Source organism: Fusarium oxysporum, chromosome 5, assembly GCF_000149955.1.
Source record: "Fusarium oxysporum f. sp. lycopersici 4287 chromosome 5, whole genome shotgun sequence".
Taxonomy (NCBI): Eukaryota; Fungi; Ascomycota; class Sordariomycetes; order Hypocreales; family Nectriaceae; genus Fusarium; species Fusarium oxysporum.
The window spans coordinates 939,826-951,839 of record NC_030990.1 but is presented as its reverse complement, the minus strand read 5'-3'; the positions used below and the strand labels follow the sequence as shown (position 1 = coordinate 951,839).

Here is a 12,014-nt window from a genome sequence, read left to right as displayed (position 1 = left end):
TAATCCATAGTCCCCTTCATTTCAGTGACAGAAACAAAGTGCCAGACTTTAGTCTTATCTGCACGTGACTGGCTTATCGGTCGCAAAAATTCTGGTGGGGCCAAACTTTTTCGAGTATCGAGAAGATCGTTCTCCGTCTTCCTCGTCAACACTACTTCCTCAATACCGCTTCCTTAAGACCACAACCTCGTCCCTACTGCCAATTCTCATAGAAAGGATAGGAAACCCAGAGGTTAGGGCGTAGAACTCGTCCCCGAGTCACCACAATGGCGATCCAAAAAAAGGTAACTATATCGTTCTACTCTCCAGTGATCAAACTAATAAGGAATAGCATGGCAAAGGGCGTCTCGACAAGTGGTACCGTCTTGCCAAGGAGAAGGGCCTAAGGGCTAGAGCAGCTTTCAAACTCATTCAACTCAATAAGAAGTTTGGCTTCCTCGAGCAGAGCAAGGTTGTCATTGACCTTTGCGCCGCGCCGGGTGTGAGTCTTAGGAGATGCCTTCCAGTCTTTATCCTAAACTAACGAGTCAACAGTCTTGGTTGCAAGTTTGCCGAGAGACTTGCCCGACCGGCGCGATTTTGATTGGGTGCGATCTCGACTATATCAAGCCGATTCCAGGAGTTTTGAGCTTCCAAAGCGACATAACGTCATCTGAGTGTCGAAACACTCTAAGGCAGCACTTGAAGACATGGAAGGCTGATGCTGTGTTGCACGATGGAGCTCCTAATGTTGGAACAGCCTGGGTTCAGGATTCTTTTAACCAAGTTGAGGTTTGTACTTCTACTTTATACTTGAGTTCAACAACTCTCTTCCAATACCAGCTGACTGACACTTTCTACTAGCTCGCTTTGCAATCATTGAAATTGGCGACGGAATTCCTTAGGGCCGGTGGAGTGTTTGTATCGAAGGTGTTCCGTTCCAAAGAATATAACAGCTTTCTTTGGGTGCTAAACCAACTCTTCACCAAGGTTGATGCAACTTCGCCACCAGCGAGTAGGCAGGTCAGCGCAGAAATCTTGCAAGTTTAGAATTCCCCACTGGCTACTTGCGTTGGTCTTGCTAACTATTGTAGCGTCGTGTGCCGAGGGTATAAATGTCCAAAGAAATTGGACCCGCGACTTCTCGACCCTAAATACGTATTTGCGGAATTCCAGGATCCAACCCCCAACAATGAGGCCAAGGTCTACAATCCTGAAGTCAAAAAGCGCAAGCGAGATGGTTACGAGGAGGGCGACTTCACACAGTTCAAGGAGATGGCGGCTTCAGAATTCATACAAACAACAGACCCAATCGCTGTACTAGGCTCCTACAACCGACTCTCCTTCAAGCAGCCACCCAATGGAGATGTTGCCCTGGCTGCTCTTGACAAACTTCCCGAGACTACAGACGAAATCCGAAACTGCTGTTCAGATCTACGAGTGCTGGGACGAAAAGACTTTAAAATTCTGCTCAAGTGGCGGTTAAAAATGAGGGACATCTTCCAACTCAAAACCCCACAGGCCGCAACGGTGGAGGAATCCGAGGAGGTGGCTGAAGTTGAGTCAATGGATGAAGAACTCAAGATCCAGGAAGAACTCCAAAACATGAAGGACCGAGAAAACACTAAACGAAAACGAGAGAAGCGAAAGGAAAATGAGCGGAAACAACGCGAGGTAGTGCGCATGCAACTCAACATGAGTACGCCTTTCGACATCGGTCTAGAAGAAAGCGGACCAATTGGCGAGGGGGCAATGTTTTCACTCAAGAAAGTCGACAAAACAGACGCCATGCGAAAATTGAATCGTGGCAAGATGGTTGTTCCCACCCAAGCGACCCAGAAGGAGGCCGACAGTGGCTTTGGCTCATCAGGAGAGACAGACGATGAGAGTGACCCTGAAGAGGATCGCCTGGAACGAGAGCTCGAGTCCATGTACGACCAGTATAAGGAGCGCAAGGCTGAGGTTGACGCGAAGTACCGAGCGAAAAAGGCTCGTAAGAATTTTGGTGATGATGAGTGGGATGGCCTGTCTGGCGAGGAAGCGGATGAGAAAGATGACTCTTCGGAGCTTGAGGAGGACGATTCCTCTTCTGACGAAGAAGACGAAGCTCCTACAGAGGGACTCATCCGCGATCTGGATTCTTCAAAGGGAGCGAACGGCTTATCGAAGCGAGCAACAGCTTTTTTCAACCAAGACATCTTCTCAGGCATAAGCGGAATCTTACCTGAGCAGGAAGATGCTGCTGAGGACAGTGTGGACGAAGAAGTCAACCGAGATGCAGCAGCCATTGTGGCTCAACAAGCGAAGAATCGCAAAGCTGAGGCTCTCACCAAGCGTACAAAGACAGAAGCGGCCGGCATTGACTCTGATTCCCAGATGGAAGACAACGAGGATGGTTTCGAGGTTGTCAAGCGAAATGAAGATGATGATTGGGACAAGGACACCCGAAGAGCCGATGGAAGACCCGGTAAGTGCAAGACTTCTCACACAATGCCACGCAGTACTAACATTTACACAGATATCGATATCATCACGGCTGAGGCCATGTCCCTCGCACATCAACTAGCGACTGGCCAAAAGAGTACGTATGATGCTATTGATGACGGCTACAACAAGTACGCCTTCCGTGACCGCGATGGTCTACCAGATTGGTTCGTCGAGGATGAATCACGACATGACAAGCTTCAGAAACCCATCAGCAAGGCTGCTGCGCAGGCGATTAAGGAGAAGATGCGAGCTTTCAATGCTCGCCCCATCAAGAAGGTGCGCGAGGCCAAGGCTCGCAAGAAATTCAAGGCCGCGCAGAAGCTGGAGAAGCTCAAGAAGAAGTCAGAGTTACTCAACAACGACGAAAACATGACAGAGAAGGAGAAGGCTGATAGCATCTCACGCCTTATCTCGAAAGCAGCAAAGAAACCCAAGAAGCAACAGGCCAAGCTCGTTGTCGCCCGCGGTCTCAACCGGGGCATCAAGGGCCGTCCTAAGGGAGTTAAGGGTAGATATCGTATCGTTGATCCGCGCATGAAGAAGGAATTGCGAGCGCAGAAGAGGATTTCCAACAAGAAGAAATAATCATAGGTGGCAAGGGGTTGAGGCGTGGATATAGATCTGGTGTTTTGGTTTTATGCTGTGTGGGGCGGGTTTCTAGACTACTTTCTATTTCCCAGGCTTATGTCACGAACAAAAGTCGATGTAGGATAAAGTGGACCTGTAAAGTCCAAGTCGTACCTAGTTTAGGGATTCTGATTAGCATTGCAGGGGTAATCAAAAGCATGTGGTTTGGTACCAGTAATTGACGGCGAGGACGAATCCTTCGTCTTCCTCGGCGCACGATTGAAGCACTTTGTGATACCTAATCGATGTTAACATATTTAATGAAAAACAGAGCTTGTAAAATGACGAACCACATAGCAGGAAGATAAAGCATATCTCCAGGGTTCAATGTTACTCGTAAAGGCCGGGCAAGATGGGAGAACTTTGTAGCATTTTGCTCAGGCTTATCCGGATCCCAAATTGCGAAAGGAACAGCCTCATCATTAGTAGGATCCATCTTTAGCTCCATGCCATTTTCTCCGCGCATGTACGTTGCGGGTCTGAGAGGTTGCTCGTTGACACAAGGGTGGCATAGAGAAGGCAGCAGGACAAAGTGCTTTCTTCCCAGGATCTGTACGTAGATGTTTTCGTAGTTATCTTTGTGCATGGCTGTAACAGATTTGGAGTTACCGATCCATAGGTTTACGGCATCGGGGCTCTTATCAAGTGCTATTCTTGCAAAAGGAATATCCTTTTGAACATCTGAGAAAAGGGTGATGTACTCTTCGCGAAGGTTGTCATTTTCTACACTAATGTTCAGTCAAGTCTCTGCGACAAGATAAGGTGGCTTACGAGTCTGGGCATAGCGCACTTCGGCATCAGGAGGAAAGTCAGGATCTGTATCTTGTCGTGCTACATACTCAAGTAGCTCTTCAAAGGGCTGGTCCTCATAGTGAGGCTTTGCAAAGACCAGTGATTCTTCACCGGGTGGCACGGTAGGCATATCAGCATTGCTGTCAGAGTCAGCGAACAACTCCCTTTATTGCTCATATCCAGCAGAGGGAACCAACCCATATGGCGTGACAGCAACATTCACATTCTGCCCCTTCATCACAGATAGTAGATACGCAGAATTCCAATCCTGACAGGCTTTCCATGACGAAGCCCCGCCCCTTATTACGAATGGTGTGTTGCGAGCAACATATCGCATGAATTCTAGGGGGCTTGGTTCGTTGTGGAGTTCATCGATACTATTGCTGTTGAGCTCGTTGAAAGTGGAAATGAGATTCTCAATGGCTTCGTCTGTAGACAAGACATTATTTTTTGACATATCTGCTGTTGGATCTGTCAAGGCACTTCTTGCGGCGTTGTCGGATCATTCGTCATGTGAGACTGTCAAGGTGAGATTTGATAGATTCATGGTTGGGCAAAAAGAAAAACCCCTACATCGAACCTCAAATTTAGGGTTCAGCGGACCATCTACCTGTATGAGGCACAAGATGATAGAAAATACGTCTTTGATATAGTAGTTTATAATCCGAGATATTAGATTGCGACAATTGAATTAAATTTGAGCTCTAGTGTAATTGATGTCTTTGCGCAATATCAGCTATGACTACCCAGAGCTTCCATTTAGCAGATATCCAATGCTGTTGCGATTATCATGCTAATGCATTAACCGGTTGACGATTTGGTAATTCTTGTTCAAGTAATCTTCTAAACTATCCTCTACCTGATCTAATAATTTGGGGAAAAGCCAGGAAGCTCAAGACCTGTACTCTATACACCTGTTTCAGTTGATGTTTAAATGTGCAACTGTGTGACTTGAGAATAGAGAATTTGGAGGGAAGGGTGCTTATGTCATCATATCTTTTTCTTAGCTCATGCGGCTCTTTCAGTCCTCCACCTTTTCAGGTCCCGCATCCCCACTTCATCATTCTTTCGTGCAGCAACAATATCCTTCCGCTGGGGCTCATCAGTTCAATTCGCCCCAGACCAATTTCGTCAAGTTTTTTTTTTACGCGTCACATCGACTTGAGAATGAACTATAGTATACATGGAATAAAATGGCATCCGAGCTCGAAGGCTTGATCGCGGGCCTTTTGGTTCATATCTCATGCCATGGCGAAGAAGGCAAGTTTATGGATTGATTACTTTATTTCCTGCCACTACCAAGAACCAATCACTAACTACTTCACTCTAGGCTGTCCTGTGGATGGTGTTTTGAAAGCTATCCATCATCCCTCAACCCAAACAGAATCATTATCTGAGGGTGATTCCGCTGTGCAAGCCCGCACTGCCGCGACCATTTGGAGCTGGCTCACTGCGAGACGGGATATTTCTGTCGGTGCTGATCGCGAGTACAATCACCTAACTCTAGACCAAGTACTGGCGCTTCCAATTGCTGGTGGCACCCCTGGACAAAATGCAGAACCTACAGAAGCACTACGAGGGAATCCAACAGAACACCACCATGTTCGAGTCTACGCCTCTGAAGATACCATGTGGGAATCTCTTACCGGCCATGCAGTTGACTACAAGCGAGTACCCAAATCCGAATGGATGCTACTTTTGGGCATAGCTTCGACAACTACCCAAGGTATTCTTCAGGGAGACCTTGGGCGTCTAACGGATCAAGACAAGCGCAGTGTGCCAAAAAGAACTGATAGTCTCCTTAAGAAGGGATACATTGTCAAGAGAACAACACTTGTACGCGGCACAAAGACGAGTAAGATGTGGCTGAAGCTATTCGCTCCGCCTTTACCAAAAGACGGCGAGGGTGTAGACGAAGCCCGGCCAGACATGACACTAACTCGGCAAGTCCTTGTCGAAGATCTCGAACCCGTCCCTTGGCGCGTACGATGGACTGGTGAATCTATTGACTATATTGCATTGGCAACGACCATTATGGCTATCGTCAAGGAGTGGGGAGTCCTCCAGATGAAAGACATGAAATCCAAGCTTGGTGTGCTGGGAATGCGTTGGCAAATGAAGGTCTTGGCTAAAGTGTGTCGCTTTCTCAACCAGCGAGGCGTTATACAGTATGTAGCAGCGAAGCTGGGAGAAAAGGTATTCAAGGACTGTGTCAAATATGTCCGAGATCTCAACGCAGAAGATTGGTCCCTTTATCTTTCAACAGGCAAGAGAAAGAGCAAGACTCCAAGGAACCCAGATCTGGATGGTTATGATGGGAACAAGCAACTCATAGGACAAGCCTCTAACGTTTCCGAAGTATCCAAATCACCGCCATGGTCTTTGGACAAGCCGATTCCTGTTATAATCGCCGAGATGGCAAAACGGCTAGGAGACGTCGGACTCACAAACCCGGATGTTTATGCCTTGACGTTAGGCCCCTCATACAGCCGACATCTTTCCTCAATGACCACAGCCTTGGCGGTTCCTGGCCTGCAACCACCTCACCTGGCCCATTTTCAGATTTATAGCGAACATACAAGAACTGGAAAGGTCGCCTCATATCGTTACTTTGCACCAAATGCCCCTCATACGCCATCACCACCATCGACTGATGCCGCTGGTCAAGAATCAACACCGACTCCGGCGGATATCTATGGTTTCTCCTCGTTACCCTCATCATCGATATCTCATGAAAACTCGCCAACATTGGCTGAGCTGTGCAGCATGGGAATGACCAACAGAAAGACAGTAGGCCGCCCTAAGGCCTCCAAAGCTAAGAAGGGGAAGCCTGCACCAACCCCAAAGGCGAAAAGAGGCCGAAAACGACGTGCTCCAACACCAGAAATCTCACCACAAGAGGAGGTTGGGCAAGAGGATGAAGCTACCGAGGAAGTAGTGATCCCGCAGATTCCAGAAACAATTGTTCAAGAACCCGAATTACCTACAGAGACACCAGCACCTGAATTGCTCGCGCCACCTGAAATTAACGAAGACCAGCGGGATGATGCTGTCCCTGAACCTCAAAAGACTGCTACCCTTGTGGTGACTCTCAAAGTGTCCCCGGCAGCCCTCAAAGAACTTCTTGCAAAGTCACAGACAGATGTGGCAACCCCTGCACGGCCGACAAGAACTAGGCCAACAAGATCTTCCGCCAGAAAAGTCCAGACTAGGACCATCAATACTGATGCCGAAAACGAAGAAATTAGTAATCGGATGGACGTTGATGATGAACTGGAACTCAATAACTCTACCGAGAGCCTACTCACTGGGAGGAAACGCGGCCGACCGAAAAAGGGCGAGGATAGGCCAAAAGGAAACGCGGAACAAGCCACAGAAAATGATAATTCCCCACGGCCTTGGGTTTGCGAAAAATGTGGCAGAGCATGGAAAAATGATAACGGCTTGCTTTACCATGTGACCAAGTCAAGGACGAATTGTAATCCATCGTTTGATGTGACTACAGTAACGCCAACTCGGCGTGGAAAAAAAGAATCGGTCATAGAAGTTGGAGACCAAGACACTGCGACACCTGTTGTTGACAAACCACAAGAACAGGACCGACGAGCCGTGGACGACGAGGAAAGAGAAGAGCCCCAAGATAAAGACAAAGACCACGACAATAACGAGAATACTGGAAGAGAGATTGACAACGATGAAGGCGAAAAGGATGGAAAAGCTCGTGGCGAAGGCAAAGAACCAAGTCCAGATGATGAGGATGTACCAATGCCGAAGTCCGTATCGAGAACACGCGGCCCAATTGCAGCCCGGCCAACTTGGTCTTCACGGCCAACCCTAAGTTTTAAGGGAGAGGCATTTCAAGTCAACCCGGAATTGCAACGACCTCCAGTTGCTATGTTCGACTCTCCTAAACAGCCCTCACTTATTAACGGTACCAATGGTGCCCTTGTACAAGGCGAGAACAGCCAATTGCGCCCGGTTCTCAGTTCATTGGATCGGTTCAGCCTCGTAGGAGCATCTCCCAAGACGCCTCGGTCTAAACTCCAAAGAAACGGATCTCAGCCAGACGCAACCCCCCAGCCTGAGCAATATCAACCCATACAACACTCCACCAATGGCACACCTAGCGGACCTGGCTCTGTTGTGAAACCGAAGACGCCTATGGTCACCGATACCCCTATTACCAAGGCTGTCATCAACAACCGTGTATCCCAGATCATTCAAAATATCTTGGCAGAGCACCAAGGGGTTTTCCCAGGAGGCAAATCTTTGTGGACGGTCATCAGTATCCGATGGGTCGAAGCCTTCCCTGAGGTAGTGCCACAAATCCGCTCGTACCAGGCTGCATTTCGAGAACTATTGAAGCATAAGATTGTGGCCGAACATTGGCTCACATTTCGCAGTAAGAAAGGTGTGACTGAGAAATGCCATTTGGTTGTCACGGCTGGGGTCGATCCTTTTTCTCCTGAAGCTTCTGATGTGGCTCAGAAGATTCAAGAAGCACACCCAGATCTGTATCTTCCCCCTCCATTCGATGCTCAACTTGATAGCGATCTCTTGAAGCGGGGTCGACGAGATCTCCCTGAAGAAGTCGAGATGTTAGATGCACCAGTATACGTGGCACGAGCTGCCCAGAAGCGGGCTTTGGATGAGTATGATGACGATGGAGATGACTTCCCGCCGCCTGCAAAGCGTGGTCAAAAACGCAAGAGTATGTTTGCAGATGGACGCCCTTCAAGATCCCGGGCGTGGCAAGGCGACATGGGAGAGCCAATGTGCTATGAACACTTTGAGTCCTCTCAAGGTGCTCCTGAAGCCCTTCAGTTTCTGGACCCTAACACATGTTTGGAGGAAGATGGTATCGAAGGATCAGAGCGCTATTTTACCGATGACTTCAGGACTATTTTGGAGCAACGGCTTTCCAACCCTTTCTCAGGAGAGATTGTTTTTGACAAGCCCATTATTGTTTCCGGCTATGATGGTGTCTGGCCACGTATTACACCCCAAGATTTCGAGATGCAAGATGCCAGCTACACGTTGACGGGATGGATGCCTGACCCGAATTGGTTTGCCTGGTCGTCAATGATAGACATGATTGACAGGAAAGCGCATTTACTCAACCGTGATAAGCTCCAGCGCCAAGATGTTCTTGACCCCTACCGGTGCTTTATTGAGAGGCTGTACTGCTGCATGGACCTGGAACGAGCGTGGTCCGAATCATTCATCAATGCACCGCCCGGAGCAGCAGGCCCTCACAACATCTTCATCTCATTCTCGAGTGAAAGGGACGATCAAGTACTTGAGACTCCAGCCCCTGAATTTTCTTGGCCCCTGGATTGGCAGCTTACCCCGAAGTCTTTCCCAGGAGACGTTCCTGACCGTGCTCTTCTGGTGGACGCTTCGTCTGATGAAGAAGATGATAGCACTGATTGGCCAGAGTTCCCGGCATATAGGCAACAAAAGCTTGCTCGAGGCGCTGGTCGCCAATCGAGGGGCCGAGGTGTCGGCAGAGGCTCAGTTAGTCGACCGCGAGCGTCCATCAGTCGCCAGCAAGTAGCACAACAACCGAGAGTCAAACGAGTGCGCTTGGTCACACGAGCTCTTATGCCCATTCCTGAGGAAGCTGAGCAGAGACAGCAAGGCCAACATGACCAGCAGGGCCCAAGCTCCGTTGACAGTGACTCAGAACGTCTTCTAGCTGCTTTGATCGCCGTTCGTGTTCTCCTTGGTGGTGCCGACAAGTCTGTTGATTGGGGATTACTCCTTAAGCTTTTCCCGAATCTGGCCCTCAAAGATATCCGCCGGTTCTGGATCGATGCCCGGAGAGAACAGGGTGCCTATGTCAGGAAGCTAACCAAGGATTTCCAAGATCGGTTCATAGTTGCCTACTCTAAGAATGAGCTCCCGGAATTCGACTTCGAGGATCCTATGGACTATGACTGGGACAACTTGATTGAATGGACCCTTGAACTGCCTCGCAGAAAGGGCGTTGACCTGCCATCGACCAGACATTACTTCGAAGACAATTTTTCCACCTCTGCAGCCGCTACTCACGAGGAAGAAGACCCACGGGAGAAATTCTACAACCCTCAGTCGTCTGTCTACGCCCGTTTCGAGGCTGTTACTTTCCCGGCATTTGTCACTGTTGACAAAATGCTCAGTGGTCTTAATCAGAAAGTCAAGATTACGAACGAGGTCATTGCGAGGTCTTGGGTGAGATCTCTCTGCTGCACAGATGAGAGTCGCTACACAGTTGACCAGATACAACAAAAGTTTGGAACACTCGCAGACGGTGACCAGGACCAAATCAATGCCATACTGAAGGAAGCTATTGATGTCTTGACGGCACAGCGCATTATCTGTAAGAGCAAGCGGCCCCCTCTCTCGGGGAGACCGTTCAGACTGAATGAAGCTTTTGGGCATGTACTCGGAAAACTTGCGCAAAGAACTAAGTACCAAGATGCAGCTGACTTCAAGTCAAAGCTGGATGCGACCTTCCGGCGCGGTGAAGCCTTCCGGGTTCCTTTTAACCTCCAAGACGGAGCTGTGATGGCGCTCACCAACCTGAATGCTGGTGGGAGGATTAAGCTCACCCCAGTCAATGTGCCTCATATCCCACTGGGTTTCCGACCGGGTTATTATGAGATGCGCAAGCTGAAGAAAGACTGCTACTTCTGGAACATCGAGGCAACCCCCACAGACTCGTACAAATACGACGAGGACGTGGGTGTCATCCGCAAGAGCATCAATGAAGGACCACCCACTGCGAAGCACTTGCTTCCACAATGGGTTGACTTCTTCGGGCGCAGAGATGCGGAGCGATGGATGGATGTATTGGGAGCTTTCTGTTTTGTATACGCCAACAGAGGACATCTAACTATCGAGGGTGTATGCAATGCGCTCAAGCCAATCCTGGAAGAGTTTGAAGCCGAGCTCATCATGGACTGGGGCATGAAAACAGGCGTGCTTGAAGAGGACGAGGATGGCCTTGGACTGAGAGTCGGAGAGTGGTGGTGGTTAGCTGTACCTTGGCAATGGGGACGACAGCTCAAAGCCAGGAGAGAAGTGGAAGACTAAGGATTGTTAAAATACCTTATTAATTAGGAATCTCTTACAGGAAACTGAGATGAAAGTCAAACCATGATAGTTTGCCATAGTAAATAATATCTCTGAAGATATAGTTGACACAACTTTGCGTCTTAAGCGGAAGGGCGGGTACCCCTTTCTTACATAACGATTAGCAACAACGTGAATTGTAGGGTTTGGTGTTGCCCTTCCTCGCTTGGCTCACATTTGTCACGCTTTGGAGGTAGCCTGGCCTCATAAAAACAGGAAACATGGTAATTCAATCTGTGGTATTTGCTCTTTGTGTTCAGGTTTCCCTTAAACAAGCATTTGATGTTAACTGAACCGACATCGGCATCGCAACTCAACTTCATCATGTCAGAAACACGAAAGACAAGACTTTATTTCTTAGCAAGGCAGGCTTTTCTATGCCTGTATATTACAGCATCCCACCAAATCTCGACAATTACGTGCTTCCTGTCAACAACTACAGAAACTGGGTGTCCATGAAATTTGCCGTCAAAGGTCAACTTCAACGAAGCGATATATCGCCTGACACTATTGTGCTTATATTGCACCTTCATCAGTTCGACCTTCAGCTTCTGGGAAGACTTTAGCCAGTAGATGCTACCAAAACAGTCTTTCAGAGGATGTGAATTGTGTTCCTCTGATTCAGAACTTGGGATCCAACTTCTCTTTACGGACTATAATATAAGTGTGCGAGCACCTCTGGAAAAAAGAACCCTGGCCATGTCAAAGACTGGTAGATAGGCCAGAGGAACATTGTGCCTATCCAAGGAGGATACTGTAGAAGACGACTACACCTTTCCAAGACCAGCAAAGAGAGTCAGTCCTTCCAGGTCGAGAGTATTATCAATATCATTCAATAGACTTAAGCAAGACACATACAATTAAGTCAGCCACTACCGCAAACAGATCTACTTTGTCCCTGTTCAGCAGCGGAAACGAGTCCACTTCGTGGACACACCTCACACAGAAGTCATGGACCCAAACCCCTTTGGGATTCGGTATCGTCCATCGCCAGACGACAACATCAAATGCCA

General features: G+C 48.5%; 3 protein-coding genes across 4 annotated transcripts; 2 read left to right on the top strand and 1 right to left on the bottom strand.

Moving 5' to 3' along the window:
- Positions 1-80: 80 nt before the first annotated feature.
- On the top strand, positions 81-3,323 carry FOXG_01433 (uncharacterized protein). The gene is made up of 6 exons (XM_018378257.1): positions 81-284; positions 332-481; positions 535-771; positions 844-1,019; positions 1,074-2,446; positions 2,498-3,323. Exons 1-6 carry the CDS (start codon positions 267-269, stop codon positions 3,049-3,051), a joined length of 2,508 nt encoding a protein of 835 aa, XP_018234153.1. The 5' UTR covers positions 81-266; the 3' UTR covers positions 3,052-3,323.
- On the bottom strand, positions 1,471-4,496 carry FOXG_01432 (uncharacterized protein). 2 transcript variants are annotated; one of them, XM_018378256.1, is made up of 6 exons: positions 4,083-4,496; positions 3,865-4,025; positions 3,384-3,816; positions 3,266-3,331; positions 2,204-3,207; positions 1,471-2,138 (listed from the first exon to the last, which is right to left on the bottom strand). In XM_018378256.1, the coding sequence occupies exons 1-5, from the start codon at positions 4,340-4,342 to the stop codon at positions 3,129-3,131; spliced, it is 999 nt and encodes a 332-aa protein (XP_018234152.1). In that variant the 5' UTR covers positions 4,343-4,496; the 3' UTR covers positions 1,471-2,138; positions 2,204-3,128. The 2 variants fall into 2 exon arrangements, with proteins under 2 accessions (XP_018234152.1, XP_018234151.1); XM_018378255.1 differs by having other exon boundaries at positions 1,471-3,207.
- Positions 4,497-4,947: 451 nt separating this feature from the next.
- FOXG_01431 (uncharacterized protein) lies at positions 4,948-11,076 on the top strand. Its single transcript, XM_018378254.1, has 2 exons — positions 4,948-5,145; positions 5,216-11,076. Exons 1-2 carry the CDS (start codon positions 5,079-5,081, stop codon positions 10,960-10,962), a joined length of 5,814 nt encoding a protein of 1,937 aa, XP_018234150.1. The 5' UTR covers positions 4,948-5,078; the 3' UTR covers positions 10,963-11,076.
- The last annotated feature ends 938 nt before the right edge of the window (positions 11,077-12,014 follow it).